Source organism: Phascolarctos cinereus, unplaced genomic scaffold (genome assembly GCF_003287225.1).
Source record: "Phascolarctos cinereus isolate Bilbo 61053 unplaced genomic scaffold, phaCin_HiC Scaffold_726;HRSCAF=1367, whole genome shotgun sequence".
Classification (NCBI taxonomy): domain Eukaryota; kingdom Metazoa; phylum Chordata; class Mammalia; order Diprotodontia; family Phascolarctidae; genus Phascolarctos; species Phascolarctos cinereus.
The window spans coordinates 269,688,697-269,714,379 of NW_027556098.1; the positions used below are offsets into that span (position 1 = coordinate 269,688,697).

The 25,683-nt window shown below is 36.3% G+C and overlaps 1 protein-coding gene across 6 annotated transcripts in view; it reads left to right on the forward strand.

The window, feature by feature from the left end:
- The window catches only part of ZBTB44 (zinc finger and BTB domain containing 44), a 68,340-nt gene that overhangs the window by 26,921 nt on the left and 15,736 nt on the right, over nucleotides 1-25,683 (forward strand). For 5 of the 6 annotated variants that reach the window (XM_020963773.2, XM_020963774.2, XM_020963775.2 and 2 more), the window contains exon 2: nucleotides 15,088-16,161. The exons of the other annotated variant lie outside the window; for it this stretch is intronic. In XM_020963773.2, coding sequence (XP_020819432.1) covers nucleotides 15,144-16,161 — 1,018 coding nt within the window. In that variant the 5' untranslated portion in view covers nucleotides 15,088-15,143. The remainder of the gene's footprint in view (nucleotides 1-15,087; nucleotides 16,162-25,683) is intronic. 6 annotated transcript variants of the gene reach the window in all.

The window sequence follows — 25,683 nt, forward strand, 5'->3', positions numbered from 1 at the left end:
GAAGTTAAATGATTTGCTTATGGTCTTCTATTCAGTTCTGAGCTTCTCACAATGAAGATGTCTTCATTCTCTCGTATGGTTGGTTGTGTATGCTCGCATGGGATGTGCTTGTCAAAGGTGTTTGCCACTGTCACAGAGATGGTCCAATGCATGGTTCAAATTGGAGGTAGGGGCAGGAATTCCTAACAGATGATAGTTTTCTCCAGATATTCCTATTTGTGAATGACATTGTGTTGTTTTCATCAATTCCCAAAACACTGCTGAGCCTCCTGAGACGCATAGTCTGTCAAAAGAACTCGGCCTAACAGTGTATACAGAAAATAGATGAAGAATGCCTGTTCAAAAATATGAAGTTATATGCTCTCTCACTCTCTCTCTCTCTCTCTTTCTCTCATTATGAAGTCCTCTGGAGGTTTTTATCTTTTAAGAAATTTCTCCTTTTATTTGAATTTTGCATTGGATTATCTCTATGATTGAGTTTTGCTCCACCAACTCGGATGCTATTATAATCAATAAACAATGCACACAGTGGGATCTTGTAGTCTTTGCACCTTTTAGTCTGCACTGCTATAAAAATGTTTTCTTTCAGTGAAAAAACATTGTTAAAAGTCTACCTTTTTTCTCTCATGCCTTCATCAAAGTATGGTTTTTCATATTTGTGTAAATTATCTTAGGAAAGTTTTTTGAAGAGATTAGAAAATGAGCGTAACACTGTGAGGTTGGTCATTCAAGTATTATTTTGCTCATTTTATAGATTCATAAATTGTGGCCTGTACTTGCCTAAGCATAACTGGGGACAGGGAGGTGGGGCCTTGAATTCAGAATTCCTGACTCCAAACTAAATGTTCAAGCTACAAGTGTTGAGTTATGGAGGGTGTGGGCTTAATTCGTTACTGTTGACTTCTAGTTTTAAAGTGTGATTTTCTGTTTTTGTGATCATATGATACATGATTTTCTCCCCAAAAAATAAAAAAGGGGGGGAGAAACCATTTACTAAGCAGTAGAGCACTTTACTTGGTACTGCTATTAAGGAAGATAAAAAGTTTAGATGAGATGCCTTACCTACCCTCATAGAGATCTCTTTGGCAAATATTTATTAAACATGTGTTGCGTACTTGCCACACGAACAAATTAGAAGGTTTAGATGAGAAACTTACCGGTACTTCCTACTCTAGTACAGGTATAAGACATACACTAAGTACCCATGGTATCTAGAACTCTCTGCTAAATGCTGAAAGATAGACAAAGTCTAAATAGCCCCAGATTATTTTTTCAGGGAATCTTATAAACCTTATTGTCTAATATAAAGCAGATTCCTTTCTTGGTATAGACGTCCCTTTTTTGTTCTGTATGTGTGGTTTTTGTTTTTTAAGATGTGTTTTCTAAACATTAACAAGATTTCTGGGTTTTGTTTTCTTATCCACTCTTTCAAAAATTTTGCTGGATCATGTTTATAGTTATTGGTTATGATTGTTAGGACTCCATTTATTTCTTAGGCACTGATTTTTTAAAATTAAATTTTTATTGATATTTTTTGTTTTTATATCACTGTTATTTTCCAAATACATTCTACCTTACTTCTCTAAAAAACAGCAACAACTAACATTTATATAGTGTTTACTATGTGCCAAGCACTGTGCTAAGCTCTTTACAATCATTATCTCATTTGATCTTCACAACAACCCTGTGAACTATTATTGTCCTCATTTTACATATGAGGAAACTGAGGCAAATAGAAGTTAAATGACTTGCCCATAGTTATTTTGCCCAAGGTCAAATTTGAACTCAGGTCTTCTGACTCCAAGTCTTGATGCTGCATCCATTGGGCCACCTAGCTGTCAAGAAAAGCTCTACCCAGGAAGGTTTTACCCTTTAACAGTATTTTTAAAATGGAAAGAGAAAAACCTAGTTCAACAATGATATTAGTCTTCTGACAGCATATGAAATATTCCATATTTCTCTCCCCCTACCTCAATAGTTCCTCACTTACCCAAAGAACAGAAGGAAGAGCAAAATATGGGTAGCATTTAGAGGGGTTTTTTGGTGGTGGTTCTTTCCATTTCTGTTGTCATTGTGTGTATTATTTTTCTACTTTTTCATGCTCTACTCTGCATTATTAGTTCATATAAGTCTTCGTGTGCTTCTGAATTTTTCATGTTCATCATTACTTATGGCACAATAATACTTAAATACATTCATGCACCACAGTTTTGTTTTGTTTTTAGCCATTCATCAGTTGATTGGTATTTATTGTTTATACTTGTTTCCTACCACAAAAAATTGCTGCTATGACTATACGGGTACTTTAATGTCTGGTGTGTATATGCCTAGCTGCGTCTGTCTGTTTTTAAGGAGAAAATCAAGTATTTGCAGGTTGAAGCGGTTTCTAGACTCTTCCTTTTTGTTGTAGTAACAGTCAGTTAAACTTCTCTAAGAAACATAGTCAAAGATGTCTTTATTTTTGCTTATTTCACATTTTTGGAGAAAACAACTTGTATAAACAGATTTTGAACTTCTATAAATCACATTCAGTGTCTTCTCTTTATCATTCTTATTCCATATTGATTTTGGCCTTTGCTTCAGACTTGAGAAATCATAATCTGCTTGCTACACGAACAGGAATTCTTTCTGTAATATATGTGACAATTGGTCATCCAACCTCCATTCAAGGAGAACTAATTCCAGAGACAGCCCATTACTGCATGCACTAAGCTAGTTAATAGTTTGAAAACACAGAGAGAGATAGCTTATTTTACTGTTGTCAGACAATTTTCACTTTTTGTAATGTGTGGTGCTCCTCATATCTGGCACCTTCTGTCACCTTGAAGAAAATGTATATAGGCATGGTGTCTTTGAGTAGTTTACAGTCATATGTCATTTCATTTATCATTCTCAAATCATGTTTTTCAGCTTAACGTTCATTTTCCTTCTTGTTCTCCCCTTTGCGCTGAAGTCACCAAATAATAATGTACATGTCAACTTAGTTTGGAAGATCTTGTCAAGTTCTTAGAATTTCTCTACTTCTTCATCATCTGCAGCTAATGTTGGAGTATATGTTATGAGTATCCTCATAGTGATCCCTTTATTTACAATCATCATGAGCACTATAAAATGAAATGACCAAATGTTCTCTGAAATGTTTCTTGTTACTTTGGTTATATTATGAAACGAACTCTGCCAATTCCTTTATTTGCCTGTATCTCTAAGGACCTGTGATCTGACCTTCCATTCAGCTACAACTTACTTATGTTTTCTGGTTTCATTAAAGGCACAAATCTCTATGAATATGATTCAGTTTCACCTTCATTGTTTGGTTTTTAGACAAAGAATATATGTATATACATACATACATACATGCATACATATACTAGAATGTTTATAAAAAGTGCCAAGAATTGTTATTCTTAGTGTTTATTCCTGCTTTTCTGCCACCATCACTACAGAGAAGGCCTTTATAAAATTGAGAGCTTTTTAAAATATTTGTAGTTCTCTTTGATTAGTTGGTTTTAAAAAAAAAATGCATCATCTAGGAACCAGCTTTCTGATGCAGTTGAGCATCTTTGTATCAAGTAGATTGGTCCTCAGCAGGCTCTTACTGGAAGCCTTTCCATCTTGGAATATAATCTAATTCAGCAAGGCCATGGAAGTGTGATTTTTATGGATATTGTAAGCTTTTTGATAATATAGAAAATGCTACAACTTTACATTTATACATACTTATCTCATAGGTTTCTGTTATCTCAGACAGATGAGGAAACTGAGGCTTAGAGGTGAATAGACTTTCTCAGGGTCAAACAACTGGTAAGTGTCTAGAGGCACATTTCAACTCTGGTCTTTTCTGATTCCCAGTTCCAGCATGCTTTCCTCCTTTGCTACACTTCTTTTGGTAGTAGTGGGGTTTAATAAAAGGCTCTGGTAATGGTATTTTGTGTGTTTCATTTTTTTCCAAGACAGTAATATCAAATTATCCCTAGGTGTAACAAACAACAAAGCAGGGCTAAAAGCTAGCAGCATGTCCAAGATGTGGAAGTCTGGATCAGCACTGTCAATAAAGCAAAACAGGCAGGGGTAGGCTTAAGAATCTAATTCAAGTATCTAAGCAGTTTGGATGGCCAAACTCATCCTCTTTCCCCATTCCTTACCCTAACACACATATACATCACCTTTAATTTTCTCAATGTCCGTTGCTATGCAAAGCTTCCCATTGTTGTTAGAATTTTCCACATGCCTTTCCACAGTTGAACTCTCAAGGGCAGAAGCTACATAACAATGTGTCTGTAGCTAAGTTGAAACCATGATAATTAAGAATTGAAATAGAATTTAAATATAAGATGGTTCAATAGTAGGTACCATTAGAAGGGCCTGTAGTAGCAGATCTGTAAGGAACATTTAGATTAATAGGATTTTTAGGTATATTTCATATATTTTTTATTTACCAGAGTTTGAGAAGTTGTGGGGATATCACTTCACGTATGTCAGAATCATCAGGTTTTTAATAGATTGGTATTTTTCATTGTCGGACTAGTTGTGCAGTTAATACTACTAAGACTTGGCTTTTAAAAATCTTAAGTTTCACAGCTATTTTGACTATTTTACATCATTTTCTTGCAGGACTTGCCTGACTTTTCATCATTTTGACAACTTAGAATGGTATTTACTATAACAAGTCATAACTTTTTTTCATAGCAATCTGTTTCTTTACTTATATAAGAGGGGGTTGTCACTTGTAGTTTACTAATTTGAACAGATTGCATATGAAGGCTAGAAATATTGAAATTAGAAAAAATATTAGGAAAATTAGCATGACTGGAAATTTAATTATTTCTGCAGTATTATCAAATCTAGTTTTTAAAAATGCCAATTTGGGGATCAGAAAGATTAGGTCATGGTCCTGAACACCCAAATTCATCCGATTTTGTACATATCACATAGAGGCGTCATAGTATGGTGGAAAGAACAGTAAGTAGATTTAAGTAGGATCCTCGTCCAAGATCTGCAACAGCTAATTTGGGTACATCACTTATTAATCTTTAAAATGAGGTAGCTGAATTTAGTTAATTTCCTCCAGCTCAACAGTTTACTGTGCCTCAGTTTTTCAGTTAATGCTGAGGAGGTACTTCCCTAATTGGCAACAGCATACAAGATAACAAGTAAAAGACACCTTTGTCATTTCTGTTAATAATATGTAGAATAGTAGGATATCAGAGAGGGATGGGCCTTCAGAGGTTATTAACATAATTCATACCCTACCTGGAACCTCATACACAATTAGACATTTAAATCATCCACCCTCTTCTTGAATATCTTCATTCACAGAATTGGTGGCACTTTATATTTTTATGATTCTTTAAAGTTGAAAAAGTCCTTTCATTTTTATTTTATCACTTAATCTTCAGAATACTTCTGTAAGTATTGAGGAAAGGTATTATTTTCCCTATTTTACACAGGAAGAAACCAAGTTTCAGCAGATTAAGCCCAAAGACATTTTGTTATTCTGCAACCTCTGAGTACTTAGGTCCCATGCCTACCTTAGGGTGGGCCATGTTGGTATAATATTCTCAAGTATATAGTATCCATTGACTTTGGTTCCCTACTTCTTAAGAACAAAGGTTCATAGATTTCAAGCTAGTAGTGACCTTAAAAGATCATCCTCCTTCGTTTTATAGATGAAGTATTTGATATCAACAGGGGGAAAGCGCCTTAACCAAGGCAGAACTAAGATTTGGATCCTGTACTGAATCCAGATCCAGCGTTCTGTCCTCTGCATCACGTTGCCTTACCTTCACAGTCTGTCTTCCAGGAGTACATAAAAGAGAAGGTTGGTATCACAACTCTTCCTGATAATTCCTAAAGTGAGGGCATTCATAAAAGGTTCCCACCCTGGACCTCACTTTCTCTTATTACCCAACACAGCATAATATTCAGAATATCAACCCCCACCCCACAAATGCACTTATTCTGATCCCACTGTTTCCTTTAAATGTCCTACAAATTTAGTGGAAGCGCCCAGTACCCTTTGTGGAACAGTGGAGCCACTCAGAGAAGTAATTTGTGCAAACCTGACCTGTGCTCTTTTATCTCTAGTTCCATTATGTACCTCCCCCGCTTCCCCTCTCTCTTCTCCCCACTTTCACATAGGTTATAAAGTAATAAAACAAAAACTTGAACCCAGGACTTCTGACTTAAATTGAGTACCATGGTGCTGATTAAACTCATTATTAGCATATTTCATAAAATAACACGGTAGGAAAGCAGTTATACAATAAATGTCTGTATATATTTGGCAATCAAAAACAGATTGATACTTGGAAATTGATATTGCAAAAGTTTAAGCACTAATATCTTTTATTGCTAATCATATCAGACCTTCACATGGTATATTATTTTCCACATTTTACAGACACAGAAACTGAGACTCAGAGAGGTTAAATGACTAGCTCAAGGGTCACAGTTTACAAATGGTCAAGTTGGGACTTGAAGCCAGTTTTGTTTTGTTTTGTTTTGTTTACCCTAAGCCTAATATTCATTTTACTATTCTACACTTCCATAGTAAACAGTAATTAGTGCCTGTACTGGTTCCTGGGCTGCTCTACAAAGCTCAGTCCTTCACTGCCTTCAGTCCAGAGATCCTTAGAAAAACTCCTTACCCAAGTTAGCATCTAAGAAGCCTTCTAGACTAAACCTGATTCTCATAAGAGCTTCAAGTAAGATTAGATCTATCTCAGTTCAGATCTGGGTTTGAGTCCCAGGATTATCTTATACTTTGGAGTAGTTAAAGATTGAGCACATTTGGAAATCTAAAGTGTGGCTTATGGTATACTATATCTAATTATGGTCTGATGGTGAAGGTACCATGAAAATCCTTAGTATCATGTCTAATACGTAGTGTACAGTCTCAAGATTTTGAAGACTGTGTGATGGCTTCCCAATGCTTAGCACATGAAATGCTCATTCTCAGCTTAATGCCTTTCTTCATGTATCCCTTGCCCGGACTATATTCCTTTCTCTTTTAAGACCCTTCATAAGGTCTGCTGTCCCAAGACTTAACCATCAGGATCTCACTCTTGAACTGCTTATGGCACTGATTGTCTATACCTTATGGCCTTTGACCGTGGTATGTTATGTTTTCTAATAATTTCATTACTGTATGCTTCCTGATGATAACTATAAATTGCTGAGGGTACAGACAGTGTCTTATGATATTCCTTAAAGTCTAGTACATCAGCACAGTTTTTAGTTTGTATTAGGTGCTCAATTAATACTAGTTGAACTGAATTTAGTTGTGACTACCAAAACTTAAAACTTAAATCCTAATTTCTTACTATTTTATTGGCCACATGTTAATTAGAGGTATGCATTTGAAAGGGATTTATGCCCTATGCATTTTTAGGTAATTATTTTTCTTTGATTTGAATTGCAGTTTAGTTTTAATTCAATTATAGAATTTTATACTCATAAGCAAGATCTGTCTTTAAATTTTGTAATTTTAATCTTGCTGTGATCTTGTGAATTTTAGTAGGAATTATTGTGACTAGGTTTGACAGATGGAAATGTTGTACATGTGGTTTCATTGATATAGAGTATTCCCCTTGAAAAATAACTGTTAATGAAGATGTGTACCTACTCTGCACTTTAACGTCTTAGACAGTTGCCTAAGTCACTTAAAGTTAAGGTTAAGTTGCCTGAGGTCACACAACCAGTATGTGTCAGAAGGGAGACTTGAACACCAGGTCTTCCTGAATTCAAGGTCAACTAACTGTTTACTGTGCCAGAGATGAAACTATATATTTAATCATGAAAATTGACTCAATACAGTTTACATTTCATCTCTTCAGAAGTTTCAAGTTTGTATCCTGATACCCTTATCCTGGTTTACCAAGTTAAACAACAAAAAGATGTAAAAGGCAAATAAGAATAAAATATCATGGGCTAGGGACTAGATCTGTGATTTTATTGAAGTTCAGAGTACTCAGTGAGGAACTTTTCTACCAATAAAGAGTGGCACCTTTTCTGCACTTTTTATAAACTCAGTGCCTACAGCACTGAGAGGTTAAGTTATTTGCTCAAGGTCACGTAGTGAGTATGTCAGAGGTAGGGCTTGAATAAAGGTCTAAAGCCAGCTCTCTATTCACTGTGCCATGATGCCTCCAAAACAGCACCTTTCCCTTCTTAACAAGCCCTTTGATTGTTTTTTCATCTGTTTGTGAATCTATATACATCATCTTTATTGATAATAGAGCCCAGTGCAAAAGGTATATCTTGAAAGATCACTCTACAGTAAAAACTTCTTCATTTAGTAGAAGGGTTAGTTATAGTTAATTCTTGTGTCACAACTGACACACAAGTGCAAGGTTGTTGGGTTTTTAAAATGATTAAATCATTTTTTCTTTTTAAAATTATGAAAATTGCTAAATTGACAAGATTAATTGTGTATGTTAATATATGGAGCAACTAGGTGATACAGTGCATAAAGCACTAGGCTTGGAATCAGGAAGACTCATCTTCATGAGTTCAAATCCAGCTTAAGGCACTAAGCTATGACACCCTGGGCAAGTCACTTAACCTTGTTTGCCTCAGTTTACTCATCTGTAAAATGAGCTGGCAAAAGAAGTGGCAATTCACTCCAGTATTTTTGCTATGAAAACCCCAAATGAGATCACAAAGAAGTCAGACACAACTGAAACATCTGAACAGTCACAGCATGTTGGGATATATACTTGCAGTAGTGCATTGGTAATTTTGGAGGGAAAAAGACAGGAAGGAAGTATTTTTAATTAATAAAAACGTTGTTGAAATTGTATATTGCATGGTTATATTTCAAATGCTGCATTATTAAAATGTATACGAGTACTTTAAGGTGAGTTAACTAGGTAGGTTATTTATAAAAGATTTGCATTATATTATATATCACAGATAAAGGATGTAGAATAAGTATCACATGAATTACTACAGAGTATGAATTAGTAGGGCCATAGATTTTGAGTTGGAAAGGACCTTAGCATCTATTTTGTCCATCCTCTTGAATTTACAGATGAATTAAGCGAGGTTCAGAAACGTTAAATGACTCAAATTAATGAGTTGCTATTATATACACAAACGAATTTAACAGGATGATCCTTAGAAAGGTATGTAAGTTACAGCTTCTGGGCTCATTAAAGGCCCTTTCAACTCTAGAGCTGTGATCCTATGGGTTTTTGTTTGTTTTTTTTTTAATCCATAATTTTTGTACAGCTTTGTGTTTAACATGCTAATTAAGCATGTTAGAAAGCAGCTAGTTGGCTTAGTGGAAAGAATATTGTACCTGGATGACTTGAGTTAAATCCTGCCTCAAATATTTGTTGTGTTATTGCTGAGCAAGTCACTTAACCTTATTTTCCTCACCTGCAAAATGAGAATAGCACCCTGTCTCATTGTTGTGAAGATCAAATGAGGATAACATGTAAAATGCATTGCAAACCTTAAAGCACTATATAAATGTTAGATTTATTGTCTTGTGATTCCTCACTTTTGGCATATTGAAATATTTCAATGGACACACTTCTCAGTATAGATGGGCCACTTTTTCTTTCTCAAAAATCCTTCCATACTTTCTCATGCTATGTGAGTCTTTTCAGTGTTCTTCCATAGCATATATCCACCCAATGTGTCAGAAGCCTGATTCTTATAGGTCATTTTTACATTTTATGGGTCCATGGAGCTCTCTTGACTGTTATCTCTCATTCTATATGGCCTTATAATTTTAAAACTGTTTAAGTGAGTAATACTCTCATGAAATCTTATTTATTGCTTTTGACTTTAAGGAATTTTCAGTTTACTTTTTTATTTTTAAACCATGTTTAAAGTAGTAACTTGTGATTTCCTCCTACCATCACAGTTTCTCTAAAGTCTAAACGGTCATTTTTTTCCCCCTATTAGAAACCACTTGTAATATCAGTGGAGGGGGGCAGCTAGATGGTACTGTGGATAGAGTACCGGACCTGGAGTCAGGAGGACCTGAGTTCAAATCTGGCCTGGGACACATAACACTCACTAGCTGTGTGACTCTGGGCAAGTCACTTAACACCAATTGCCTCACCAGAAAAAAAGAGTGTGTGTGTGTGTGTGTGTGTGTGTGTGTGTGTGTGTGTGTGTGTGTCTGTGTAGAAAGTCAGACACAAGGTAAAAATCAGGATTAAAATAATACAGCTTAATTTTAATAGAAAAAATATGATTCTGGAAATCTCTATTGTAATTGTTTTCCTAACCTAGTATATTTTCATTATCAGGGTTAACATTAAGCATCATTAGTTTTCTATGTGACACTTTGCATTCTCTTTTCCCATCCAGCCTATATACTCCTGTCAGCATACTGGACTCTTATTTACCATGAAACTTCTGCTTAAAAGCCTACAGACTTTTGTTAATTTTGAAATGCTGGATACTTAATAGGCACTTAGTAAAACTTGATACTTGAGCAATCATTCTGTACAACCCTCTGCAATATAAGTTGATACTGGAGCTTGGTTCAAAAAAACTGAACAGCAGGCAGCACAGGTAAAAAAGTTGGCCACAAAAATTGCTGCTAAAAGAGCTAACAGAATTTAGGTCTGTTAGCATTCAGATTATAGAAAAATTATAGTACCAATCTGTGCTCCTAAAAAATCGTATGTAGTTAGAATACTGTGCCACAGTTTAAGAGGAACATTTACAGGCTATAGTGGTGACCAGAGAAAATGAGGGATCAGGAAAGTTGATTATGCATGAGATTGTAGCTAGAAAAGAAAAGATCACATTAGAAACTTTTGCGGATAGTGGAAGGACTATCATATGTCTGGCACATGGTAGGTACTTAATAAATATGAATCGATTGACAGTTGTTGCTCCAAAAGGCCTATGGACAAAAAATTATAGGGAATCAGATTTTGGCTTACTATTAGAACCTTCTAAAAGCCAGAATTGTATAGTAATGGAAGTGGTTGCTTCATGAACTAATGATTTCTGTATTCTTAGAAGTATTAAAGTAGAAAAGGAATGGCTATTTATATGGGAATGATATAGAAAGAATTTTTCTTTGTGTCCATGAGGAGCTCCCTTCTACAGAATTCTGCAGTTCCGTACAAGAAAATTTTTCTTTGCAGTTTCCATACAAGACCTGACCTTTCTAGAGACTGAGGCTGTTAAGAGAGCTAAACTTGAGCCTGAAGGATAAAAGTAAGGTGAACTAGTAAGAAATTATAGTGAAAACATGGAAAGAAACCTGGAAAAGACTGTTTATCTTTAAATTACTGTTAAGCGAGTTGAATAACTTAACCTGGAGATTTATTCATACTGTCATTATAATTTAGCTATACCACTTTGATTATATATTTTTATTTGACATAGTCTTACTGCCAGTTCCCAAATTCAGTGACTTCAGTACTGGATCAAAGTCTTTTCTCTCTACCCTAGTATCTGCCTGCATGCCATCATCCTCAGTCTTCATAATTTTAATCCCTTGAACATACTGTCCACATCATTCCCCAGCCTCTTCTGTTCTAACTTCTTCCCCTTTACCACTTCAACTACACAGCAACATGGTATCTTTTATTTTATATTGTAGGCCAGGCCTACAGGACAGCTAGGTGGTCCAGTGGATAGAGTGTTGAGCCTGGAGTCAGGAAGACTCATCTTCCTGAGTTCAAATTTGGGCTCAGACACTTACTAGGTCTGTGACCCTGGGCAAGTCACTCGACCCTGTTTGCCTCAGTTTCCTAAATGGCAAATCACTCCAGTATCATTGCTCACAAAATCCCAAATTTGATCTAATGGTTCTGGTTCAGAATTGTACTGAAATAAGTTACTCATAGCTCATCTTAACACTTAACAAAAGGAACTTTACTTAGCTGTAGCATAGGAAGGTAATTCAGCAGAGATACAGTATTGATTCAGTTGAGCGCAATTTCTCTGCCTTTGTATTTGTCCTTGTGGTATGCAGGAATCAAGGGAGGAGCTTCTGACTTCTCAAGTACTGCCTTTTGTACTTAGGCTACTAGGAAACTACACCAGTGGCTTAGTCCCCTAGGCCAATCAAGTCTCAGGGATGGTTCTTTTACATACCTTTTAAGGAAAATCTTACCTAGCCTGGGTGGAGTAGACCCTTCACAAAATAAAGCGCAGCCTCTGTAGCAGGATCCTTAGTAGGTATTGCTCCAACCATACTTATTTTATGAAATTTACTGAGATTATTTCCAGCATCTTTGAACTTTGAAATTCTCTGACCCCAAACTTCTCTTCCTTCACAGCCTCCTGCCCTTTTCCCTCCCTTTTCTCCCTTACAAAGTTGTTCCTTTGCCACATTCTGATAGCCATTCTTTTTATACCTCTCAATTTATATTAGTGGACAGAATTTTCTCACCTAGGAGCTCCCTATACCAATAATCTCTGTCCTTTTTATGCCCTACTGTGGCTTCACTCCTTTTTCTTCATAGGCCTGATCTTCTGGTTTGTCACTTTTAATAATTAAATGGCTTCTACTCAACAATGTGTCACACAGGAACTTTCACATCCCTGACTTTCTAATTCTTCATCCTGGATAGTCAGCCACTAGTAACCGGATTACTCTAGTACTGTGCCTAGGCTGCTGGGCATCAGCAGAATTAGTAATGTAAATGGAGCTGATTCCCCCTACTGTATATTTAGTTATAAACCTCAGCTAACTGCTGCTCAGCAGTTCTCTTAATATACCCCTATTGAATCCCCATGTTGAGGAACTGTTGTGAAAAGATCTATATAGATATTCTTTCCTTAGCCCATCAACGATACTCTTACTTTTCACTCCTTCCTACAGTATCCTGGAATACCCCAGTTATTTCTAAAATGCTATTCTACTTTCAAACAGATGTGTAATTATTAGGAATTCTTCCGTTATATCTAGCCCAAAACTGTAGCTCTTAGATCTGTCCTTTCAAGCCAAGGGCGCATTCTTCATGAGTTGCATGTCTTAGGGCTAAGTTTTGTATGCCCTGCCAACATCATACAGTAGGTACTATTTTTAATAACATTAGTGTTAGTAATCTAGTAATTTCGTTAATGTGAATTCTCCCAAAAATTAGGTCTAGACCATTTATGCATACCGTATACCACAGTAAACTCAAAATGGATATGAGACCAAAATATTAAGAATCATGCTATAAAAATGAGAGAATTCAGATTAGGTACTTTTCACAGTTATGGCTAGGGAGTGAATTCTTAGCCAAATAAGAGAGGACGGTTACGAAAATAAAATAATTTTCACTACATTGAATTTAAAATTTTTGCATTTACAAAATTAGTGCAACTTTGGCAAGAAGGGATATGATCAACTGGGGGAAATCTATCTAATGTTTCTGGAGGGTCTGATATTCAAGGCATGTAAACATTTAATCTGTATAGAACCAAAAGCCATTTCCTAAGTGATAAACGGTCAGAGGATATGAACAATTCTCAAAAGAAAAATTGCAAATCATTGGCAACCATATGAAAAAAATGCTCCAAAGCACTAATAAGAAGAGGAATATGAACCAAAACAACTTCTAAGGTTTCACCTCATTCTCAGCAAACTGGCAGTGAGAAGAGAGGTGAATAGTCAGTGTTGGAGAGGTTATAGAAAGGTGGGTGTGTTAATGCATTGTTAGTGGAACACTGAATTAGTTCTGCCATTCTGGAAAAGTTTGGAATTATGGGAAGAAAGCATCAAAAATGCTAACATGCATATACTCTAAGAAGGTCAGTGACAGAAAGAGAGACCTCATATATACCAAAATACCTGTAGCAGCACTTTTTGTAGTAGCAGGGTACTGGAAGCAAAGTAGATGACCATTGATGTTTGGGAATGGCTAAACAAGTTGTGGTATATGAATGACACATACAATAACATTGTAAGAAACAATGAAATTGGGAAAACTTATATGAACTAAAACAAAGTGAAGTAAATAGAATCAGAAAAACAATGACTATAAACAATGTAAGTGGAAAGAACAACAAAACAATTCAAACAATACTGAGAAGTTATAATGGCCAATCTTCTCTAAAACAAAGACATGAAGATAAACTCCCATGCTTTTCCTCTCTTTTTATTCTTCATCATAAGAGACAACCATCCAGGAAAAGAGAATGAAGGAAGTACACATTGGGCAATGTAGGAGATGTAAAAACAAAAGATTTTAAATAATTATTTTGGGTTCGTCAGTGCAGCCCTTAATTTGTTCTCAGTAAACGATTGATCCATTTTCTGAATAATGTAATATACTCGATCCCTTCAGTGAAAGTATTCATTGGTAATAAATTGTAGCCTTTTTTTTTTTGACCAGCATTGATCTCTCTATTGCCCTTGGAGTCACCACAATTTTGAGTCTTTAGAGATTATATTTAAATTCAACATCATCAGCTTGGCTAAAAAAATGTGTTGTAGGTTTAGTGTCTGGTGCCAAAAAAAATTGCGTAGTAGCAAACAAACAACTTGTTCATACTAGTGATCTTTTTTTTATCTTTAGAAAATAAAATTTTATTTCACACCTCTGTGTACTCATTTGAGTTAATATAGTGATTTATATAAATCATTAAAAAAAAAAACCTTATGCTAAATTGGGAAAATGTAATGTAGAAGCACAAGAATTTGAATTCTTTTTTTTTTAATTTTTTTAATTTTTAGGAAATAAAAGTTTTGTAGTTAACTTAATTAGCATGTGAAATTTCTTATCTAAAGTCAATTAAGTTAGCTACTACCTATCTGTATTGTCACATACTCCTTTCCAAATATCACTTATTTTGCTAATCTATATCCTGAGGATAGCCACTCAGTAAGAGTATTCTTGACCTTCTATGTAGCTGATTAAGAATGTATAGATTATGGAGCCATTTTTTGTGCCTCAGAAATTCCCAGAAGTTTCTTTCCTATCTGAATTGGTTCAAAAATAAAAAACACCCAGTCCTGTCTAGTCGGAATATCTTGAAAAAGCTCTGATAATGCTCATGTCATCTTTGCTAGTAGCATAGACATCACATGAAAATGATCCAAATCACTTTGAATCTCACTTTTATAAGTAACACAGTTTAAACTAGCAATTAATATTTTATTTGTATATCTTTTAGGACATTTCTGATTCATTTGCATCACTGAAGAGCATCTGTAGAAGAGGAAGGAAAAGATGGGTGTGAAAACATTTACTCATAGTTCCCCTTCCCACAGCCAGGAGATGCTTGGAAAGCTAAATATGCTTCGAAATGATGGACATTTCTGTGATATCACTATTCGTGTCCAGGACAAAATCTTTCGAGCACACAAGGTGGTACTGGCAGCTTGCAGTGATTTCTTTCGCACCAAACTTGTTGGCCAAGCAGAGGATGACAGCAAGAATGTATTGGATTTGCATCATGTGACAGTCACTGGATTTATACCCCTTTTGGAGTATGCTTATACAGCAACTCTGTCAATTAACACAGAAAATATTATTGATGTCCTGGCTGCAGCCAGCTATATGCAAATGTTTAGTGTTGCCAGCACCTGCTCAGAGTTCATGAAATCAAGCATTTTATGGAATACACCCAACAACCAACAAGAAAAGGGACTAGATGCTGGGCAAGAAAACAATTCTAACGGCAATTTTACCTCTCGAGATGGTAGTCTTTCTCCAGTGTCTTCAGAATGCAGTGTGGTAGAAAGGACCATTCCTGTCTGCCGAGAGTCCCGGAGAAAGCGTAAAAGCTACATAGTTATGTCTCCTGAAAGTCCACTTAAGTGTAGCACACAGACAAGTTCTCCCCAAGTGCTAAATTCTTCAGCTTCCTATTCAGAGCCTAGAAACCAGCCAGTTGACTCTTCCTTAGCTTTTCCTTGGACTTTTCCGTTTGGAATTGATCGAAGGCTTCAGTCAGAGAAGGTTAAACAGGTAGAAAATCCCAGGACTTTAGAACTACCGGGCCCATCTGAGGCAGCTAGAAGAATGACTGATTATGTGACATGTGAGAGTACAAAGGCTAATTTGCCTCTGGTTACTGAAGAGGATGTACGGGTCAAGGTGGAAAGGTTAAGTGATGAGGAAGTTCATGAGGAAGTGTCCCAGCCTGTCAGTGCATCTCAGAGTTCCCTGAGTGATCAGCAGACAGTGCCAGGAAGTGAGCAAGTTCAGGAGGATCTTCTAATTAGTCCCCAGTCTTCTTCTATAGGTATAATGTCTTTTGTATTTTTACATGTTGTAGTACTATAGTTGTTGATAATGGCCATTATTGTCATGTATTATTGGGAATATGTGGGATTTTTTCTTTTGTTGTTGACCAGGTTGCTACAAGTTGTATTTGTTACTAATTTGTTATTTTAGAAGACAGTGCAAATGAGTGGATTTTTATGGAACAGAAGCAGAGAATAGAAAGGAAATAACAGTAAGGTTTCAAGCATGACTGAATACCATAATCATAGAGTGAAAAAAAATCCACTAAGTCTTTAATGGGACATTCCTTCCTTCCTTCCTTCCTCCCTTCCTTCCTTCCTCCTCCTTCCTCCTCCCTTCCCTCCCTCCCTCCCTTGTTCAGTCACTTGCCCAGAGTCACACAGCTAGTAAGTGTTAAGTGTTTGGTCTGAGGCCGAATTTGAACTCAGGTCCTCCTGACGCCAGGGCGGGTGCTCTATCCACTGCGCCACCTAGCTGCCCCTGGGAACGTTTCTCTTAAAAAAAATATCCTTATGGATCATAGATTTAGACTTAATGCAGTACTTTTCTGCTTATTTTGACTAGTTACTTCATTTTTCGTATGAAGACGTGTCAAGTAAATTTGCCCAAGGTCGTAAAATTGGTAAATTACATAAACGAGAGTTTTAACACAAACCTGTGTGCCAGCATTCTGTTCACATTACCTTCGTCCCTGGTATTTCAAATCGGTAATTGTTGAGTGACTATGTGCCAAGCACTTATCTAGAAGTTGTAGAGAATACAAAGTAACATAAGAAGTAGTTCCTGCACTCAGGGAGTTTACAGTCTTTTGGAGGATGCAAGTCATAGATATGTGAAAGACTGAATTTAACAGTACCGGCATTAAATACAAAGTACAGGAAATGTCAGAAAACTATATGCTTACCAAGTAAATGAAATGTGGATAATGAGTGGAACAGATTGGCCAGAGTATAGTTTTTTGTGGGGAGTAGTATGAGATAAGGCTTAAAAGATAAGTTGGTGCTGTATTACAGAGGGCCTTATTACCAGACTCAGGAATTTGGTCTTTTTTCTAAAACAGTAGAGAGCCTAATTGTTTCTCTCCTCTCCCCCCCCTTTTTTTTGCCCTTTGAAGCAAAAGAATGACACGTGAAAATAATCTGACATCATAGTTTAGAAACAGGAAGACAACCGTCCAGCTGTAAGACGGTAAAAGACCTGAACTAGAGGGGGAACGATATAATTGAAGAGGAAAAGATGGATATATAACATTATAAAATAAGATTTCCTAGAACTTGTTGATTGGATATGCATAATAATGATAGTTCACTGAAGAAAGAGTAGAGGCAAAGAATTGAACTTTAGGGAGCATTCATATTTGAGGAGTGACAGAAAACTAAATCAGCAAAGGAAACGAAAAAAGGAGTGAACCAGAAAAATTGGAGAATAAAATAATGTAGTGTGATGGATGCCAAGGGTGATAAGTTCGAAAGAAAGTTGTTGGTCAACAGTCTTAAAAATTACAAGAGAGCCCAAGGAAAATGAGGACTAAGATGTCATCATTAATTTTAGTTTCTGGTATTTTCATTATCAGTCATCTTTTAACATCCTGCTTGGGAATTTGGCTCAAGATATCTGCTTAAGATGGCATAGTGGAAAGAGTGCTAGGCTTGGAGAAAGGAAGACCTGGCTTCAGATACCACCTCTCACATTCAGCAAGCTAGGTAACACCGGTTGGGCAAGTCATAAAACCTCTGTGGGCCTCAGGCAACTTCCAAAGATTAATCAGCTCTTTGTTAACTGGCTGAAGTGTTTATTTGGGGAGGGTGTTCCCAAAATTGGGAATTTCATATGCTGAAATCACAGCTTATTTATGTATTTACCCAAGAATTTCTGATCTTTTTTTTTTTTAACTCCTCTGCCCAGGGCCTCACTTTTTCATTACCGGTATTACTTTTGTCCCTACCACTACTAAAACATAACCAGAGACCTCTTTATGTCCACTTCAGTCTGACGACCTTTTCTTGTGCTCATTTGACCTCTCTACCTTTAAATTCTATTGACAATTATTGACAATCACATTGTCCATTGTGGTGTTCAAGATACACTTCTTACTTTTGTAATTATACTTCTTTCTTCTTTCCTAGTTCTTCTTCCTGGAGAACACAAGAAAGACTCCCAAAGTTCTGTTCTTGGCCCTCTATTCGCACTTTCCCATGACGTCTCCATTATTTCCATATATTCTGTTGTCATATAGTTAACTCAGTTTAATTCAGTACACATTAGTTGTCCACCCCCTTGGCAATACACTACATTAGATTCCTATAACTGTATCTCTAGTCCAGATATTTCCCTTGATATCCAGACCAAGTTTCCTTGACTTTTAGTGAACTAACCTTAGTCCTTTACTGGTCAGCATTTTTTTTTAAATTGGTGACTTGAATAAAGACAGAGGGCATTTTTGTCAGATTTGCTGATGATACAAAACTGCGGGGAATAGCTAGCATGGTGGTTGGCATTCAGGATTCACAAAGATCTCCAAAAACTAGCTTAAGAGACTGAATCTAATTAGATAAATGTAATATGTTCAATACTTGGTTTTCAAAAGTTCATTTCACTGGTATAGAAAATGCCACTGAACTTTGAAAAAGATCTAGGGATTTTAGTGGACTACAAGTTACAAATCACTGATATGAAATGATAGTTAAAAAAATCTAATGCTCTAGTATTAATAGAGATGTAGTATATAGAATGAAAGAGATGATAATTTCTTCATGTAGTCTACCCTGATTTTACCACATCAATAATAGTCTTTAGTTCTGGGTGCCAGTTTTAAGAACAACTAGACTATATCTGAAAAAGGAAACAGGATGATAGGAGGCCTAAATACAAAAATAGTACAGAAATCAGTTGAAAGAAATGGGGAAATTTTAACCTAAAGAAAAGAAAACCTGAGAATTGTCTTCAAATATTTGAAGGGCTAATATATGGAGGAGAAATTAAGCTTGCTTTTTGCCCCAGAGAGCAAAACTAGGAATAATGGGTCGAAGTTGCAAAGAGGCAAATTTAAGCAGGTATAAGTGAAAGATTCTGTATTCAAGCTATCCACAAGTGGAATGGGCTTTGATAGGAAGTTGTATTTCACCCTTCAAGCAAAGAGTAGGTAATTGCTTATTTGGCATGTTGCACCACATATTCTTGTTTAGTTGTTGTTTGGATAAAAGGACTTTGGGCCTCCTCATCTCTCCCCTTCCTGAAGGAAGTATGTCAGAGGTACCACTATTTTCATTGTTCCAGTTTTTTAATGTTTGGCTTTTTATACCATAGATATTTTACTATATATTACAAAGCACCAGCATTTCCCCTTTCTGTACCTCCCCCCCCCAACCCTGCTGCATGCATGCACACAAGCATACATACACACACATACACACCCCACACACACACACTTTTTAACTTCTCTTCCCCACAGACTCCCTCTTTGGCACAAATCTGTTCTCTGAAATCAGTATCGGTTGTTGCCTTTAATCAAAGTTCAGCTGCCTTTGGACTTGGAGTCAGGAAGACCTGAGTTCAAATCCTGTCTCAGACACTAACAGTGTGACTCCTGGCAAGTCATTTACGCTCTTTCAGCCTCTCAGTTTCCTTATCTCTAAAATCAGAATAAAGGGCAGCTAGGTGGTTCGTGAATAGAGCACTGGGGCTGGAGTTAGGAAGACTCATCTTCCTGAGTTCAAATGTGGCCTCAGATAACTCATTAGCTGTGTGACCCTGGGCAAGTCACTTAACCCTGTTTGCCTCAGTTTTTTCATCTGTCAAATGAACTGGAGAAGGAAATGGCAAACCACTCCAGAATCTTTGCCACTGGAGTCACAAGGAGTCAGACACAACTGAACAACAATTAGCATCTACTTTTCAGGGTTGTTGTGAGGATAAAATGAGGTATTTTTAAAAATGCTTTGCAGATTGTGAAAGTGCTATGTAAATGTTATCATCATCATCAATTTGAATTATTTTTGTCATTGTATATATTCTTCTAATTGTTCTTTCTTCACTCCAGACCACTTAAGCATAAAAGATTTCTCATGCTTCCCTGAATCCCTTATAATGATTATTTCTTGGTAGTATTCCATTCTCTTCATTTATATGCCACATTTTATTCAACCATTCCATAAATGATGGGTAACCACTTTCTTTCCAGTGTAGTAGCTTCTGATGCTCTTTCTGCAACCCCTTTGGAGTAGGTAGCGCTATCATTTTTTCCGTTGATTTTGTTCAAAATCTTGGTATTGTTTTTTACTCCTCTTTCTCCTTCACCTCCCAAGTCACACTGATTTGGTCTCACGTTTCTCCTGCATCTTTCATATCTTCTGTTCCCCCTACCACTACTCTAATATGAGCCCTCATTCTCATTCACCTAAATTGTAAGTTCCTTTAGGACAGGTACAGTTTGTTCATTTTTGTTGTTATCCTCAGGACCTAGCACATTACCTTGTAACACATAATTGAGACTTAATAAGTGTTTGTTGCATTTGTCCTTTTTTAAAATGCCTTTTATTTTGATACAGTAGACAAGCAACCTCCCTTACAAATTACATTCTCCCCAGTTAGTATGTGATTGTTAATACAAGGAAAAGATGTGTCCTCTAGCTGTAATGGTATGATACTAATATTGACCATTGTATTTGACCATGATATTTTTTTTGCTTGTCATTGTCGACTTGCTTACTTCATTATAAGTCTTCCTATATTTTCCAAAGTTCTTCATATTTCGTTATGCCTTAAAGTATAATAATTTTCTGTTGTATTCATAGTTCATTGAACAATTCAACCGTTCCGTGATTGTTGGACTCACTTTTGTCTCCAGCTTTTTGTTATAGATAATGCTACTGTGAATATTTTTGCATATATGAATTTTTCTTGCTGTCATTAATCTCCTCTGGGGTATTGTCCCAGTAGTGTGGAATCTCTGGGTCAAAGGGTATGAACAATTTAATGTCTGTTCTTATATAATTTCAAGTTACTTTCCAGAGTAGTTGAACCAAGCTACAGTTCCATGATCGGTGAACTCATGATTTTCTTCACATAAACCTTCTAATAATGGCTTTTCCTGTCTTTTTTACAGGAAGCTAGGTGGCACAGTGGATACAGTGCTGGGCCTGGAGTCAGGAAGACCTGAGTTCAAATCCAGGCTCAGACACTTAATAGTTTAAACCTGAACAAGGTTTGCCTTTAACTTCAGTTTGCCTCAGTTTCTTCACCTATAAAATGGGAGTGATAATAACAGCATCTACCTGGCTGGATGTTGAAATAATAATTATAAAAATGCTTAGCACAGTACCTGGCACATAGAAGGCACTGTATAAATGTTTATTGTCTCTTGTCCTCTTTGCTCTTTGCTCATTTGATTGTGAGGTGATTTGGGATTCTTAACTCAGTCATCTACTCTGTGCTTGTTCCAGTTTGTCCTCCACAATGCTGCTAGATTTTCCATATATAAGGACCTAATAATGTTACTCCCATTCAGAAGTCATTTAATGCTTTCCTGTTGCCTACCAAATAAAGTTCAAAATTCAGCCTGGTGTTCAGTGTACTTACCATTTGAATCATTTTTTTGCATTTCCCTTAGCACATGGTAGAGCAAGCTGCCATGTACACGCTTAATAAATGTTTTTTGAAGTGCAGTAGCCTCAAACACAAAGTATTTATTTACCTAGGATATTTAAGAGGTTAGAATCCTGTCGTTTTTGTTTGTTTGGTTGGTTGGTTTTTTGTTTTGTTTTGGTTTTTGGCTAGGCAGTGGGGTTAAGTGACTTGCCCAGGGTCACACAGCTAGTAAGTGTCAGATGTCTGAGGCCAGATTTGAACTCAGGTCCTCCTGACTCCAGGGCCCGGAACTCTATCCACTTCAACACCTAGCTGCCCTCTGTCTTTTTTTTTTTTGAAGAGTAGAAAGCAGGGAAAAGGAAAGGGTATGTTAAAAACTTTTAAATTCTTGAATGAAAAGATTCTTTTGACCTGAACATACCTTTGGGACCTCCAGAAGAAAGCTACATCATGCATAATTATTTCATTACTTTTAAGGATCTATAGTTTTGAAACCACTGAATGTTAGTATTCCTTCCATTGTGGATACAACTTAATAGATAATAAATTATCACCCTGTAGCCACCCTGTTGATGAATGTTTAAACCTAGATATGCTTGTCCTTATATGAGAGACATACAGTCCATAACAGAACCAGACCCAAAGCCTTTTCAGCTTATTTTTCAGAGTCTCCATTTTGGTGGTATAGCCGTCATAAAACCCTAGATAAGTCATGCCAATGAAAACTCATTAGACCATGACTAATATAAGAAATTCTGTTAATTAGGTTTGATCATTTTAGTACTGGTGTAAAAATTCTTAACAGCATATAGAAGTTGAATATCTTTCTAAATAATGGTGTGAAATGTCATTTTTTTCTAACATTTCACTAAAACTCAGAACAAATGTTTTAAGTTTTTGTTGAAATAATTAAGCAGAGTTGATATAACTAAATATAGGTGATACCCCTTTATAGTAAATACCATTAAAAGGCTGTATTCTAATTAAAATAATTTGCCCTACCCCATCTCATAGTTACATTATTGTTTTATGTTAATGAGACAAGGAAATCTTTAGAGCAAATAATAAAGTGTATAAGAAAAGCTTTTTCTGCTTCCATTTCCTCTTCTTACCCCATTCACACCACTTGCCAAACCACCATCAACAACAAAAAAAAACCCTGCCTTAACTACCTTAACAGTATACAGACCTAAATACCTTAACAGTATACAAAGATTTCCAGGAGCTTAGAAGAGGAAAGAAGTTGGAATCTTCTGTGTGTGTGTGACACTTTATTTTTATTTATGTTCAGAGTAATTCATTTCAACCAAATAGTGTTGTATGCCAGGCCCTAGGGATACAAAGACTAGGAAAACAGTATGTACATATATAAGCATATACTGAATAAATGAAAAATGATTTGGGAGCAGCAGGGGGGCACTAATAATTGGAGGGTCAGGAAGGAAGGCCTTCTTTAGGAAGTGGCACTTGAGCTATTATTTAAAGAAAACTACAAATTCTACAGGAAGAGAGCATTCCAACGTTAGTGACAACCAATGCAAAGACAAAGAGGCAGGAGATGGAATGTCATATATAGAGGAAATTTTGGGTTGTAGAGTGTGTTTAGGGAGTAATATGAGATCAGCATGGAAAAATAAGATTGTATCCAGATTTTGAAGGTTTTAGAAGCTATTGGGAGACGTTAAAGCTTCTTGAGCAGTCATATTTTAGAAATATCAGTTCCCATGGCTGTGTAGAGTATGGATTGGAAAAGTCAGGGAAGACATGAGACCAAGAACCTAATTGGAAAGTTTTTTTGGTGGTTCAGTTGAAAGGTGATAAGGTCCTGAACATAGGGTATGTCTGTGCGAGTGGACAAAACAGGGTACGTGTCTTGGATATAGAATCAACATGATTTACCAATTCATTGGATATGAAAGATAAAGGAGAAGATAGTGTGTAAGGTAATAAAATTAAGCAACCAATTGATGGTATCATTGGTAGAAATACAGAATTCAGAAGAGGATGGAGGTAGAGTTTTGGGGACGCAAAGGTAGTGAGCTCTTTTTTTTTGTTGAATTTGAGATGATGGGATAACCGTATAATGACACTACACAGGTAGGTGGTTGGTGATGTAGGGTTGCAGCTTTGAAGAGAGGTGGAAGCTGATGTGTAGATTTGGGAGTCATTTATGTAGAGATGACAGTTGAACACATGGGAGCTAATGAGTTCAAGAATGGAAAGACCAGAGAAAGAAGACCTAAGGCAGAGCCCTGGGAATACTTTGAAAAGGGGATAGACAAGGAAAAGGATCCAACAAAGTATACTGAAAAGCCATGTTTAAGTATAGAGGAAGAGAGCCAGAAAAATGTACTGTTAAGAAAACTCAGAGAGGAGGTTGTATCAAAAAAGGAGGACTGAGCAGAGATCATTACATTTAGCCTTAAAACTCCTTAGAGAAAATATTGCTGGGAATCATCTTTTGTATCCAGTTCCTTGGTGACTGAATACAAGGAGAATGCTGAATATGCAGAGAGAAGTCAAGGAGGGCTCTTAGAGATACTGAGCTCAAGGGATTAGAATTGTGGTACTGTAAAAGTAATTTCTAACAAAGTATTCATTATCTGAAATTCCACTATAATGCAACAGTTTGATTATCTGTGGAATTCATTATGATGATATCTTAACTTCTGTGTTAAACCATGATACTTTTTATTCCCCTTTGCCTCCTGTAAGGATGCCTTTAAAGCCAGACTATCTCCTGGCCTAGGATAGGAAAAGAAGAATTAAATTTGACATGTTTTGAACTCGCAGACCATTAGATTTAGCATGTACAGATATTCAGTCTGAAGATAAGTAGGAGAGGACATTGGAGTTAAGAAGACCTGTGTTCAGATCCCGCTTCTGACATTTAATAAATGTATATGACCGTGGGCAAATCCCTTCATGTCGTTAAGCCTTAGTTTCCTCAGTTGTAAAATACCTACAGTCCTTCACAGGCCTGTTGGGAGGGTTGAATAAGATAATATATGTAAAGCATTTGCAAATTATGAAATGCTAACTGCTATTATTGAGTATAAATCACTTTTGTATAATAAGTAGTGGTTAAGAAAAAAGGCAGAGGTAATAATGTGAAGATGGGATTAACCTACAGAAAACCATTTTACATTTCATTAGCATCAGCTATGAGTCAGATTGGTGAGGGTAAGTAACAAGGTTGTGGTAAAAAGCTGGAGCCTCCCTAGGGCACAATCTAGAGATATTTCTAGTACTACCTTCTGTCAAATTAAGAAAGGTATATGAGAAACCAAATCATAAAACCAGGAAGTGAAGATTAGCCTACCCAAATTACCTGACCACACACGTTTTTTGAGCTAGGAGATTCCAGCCTACTTCCCTTGTAAAGCAAGTTTTTCTCCTTGACCCAGCCTTCTTGTTTCACAAGAAGAAAGACAGACAATTGTCAAAATTCCACTCCCAGTTTCTAGCAGCAGACTCCTTTGAGTAATCAAGAAAATTTTTGTTTTGATATTTTATCAAAATGCTATTTCATTAAAGTATCTCCTGATCTAATAAAGTTCTGTTGAATTAAAATTGAGTTATAAGCCTGACTAATGTGGTCCTTTTTTTTTTTTAATCATCTGTTTGCTCTGTGATGAGAGTATGTATAACATCTGTTATGTGGTTAGGGTTTGACAGATGCCCTGATTTTATGTCAGGTTTTCTTGTTCTAAACTAAATTGGTTCAGAATGGTTTTTCTTTCTGGCTTCTGGTATATTTAATATAGATGTCCCTGTAAAAACAGAATGCATCTACTTTCTGACCACTCACAATCTCTTAGCTATATAGGAAATATATAAGGGCCAAAAATTGGACAAGAAAGAATATATAGTAAGGGGAATAGTTCAAAATGATGCAATATTTGACGTCTCTTTTCAGTAAAATCAGACATGC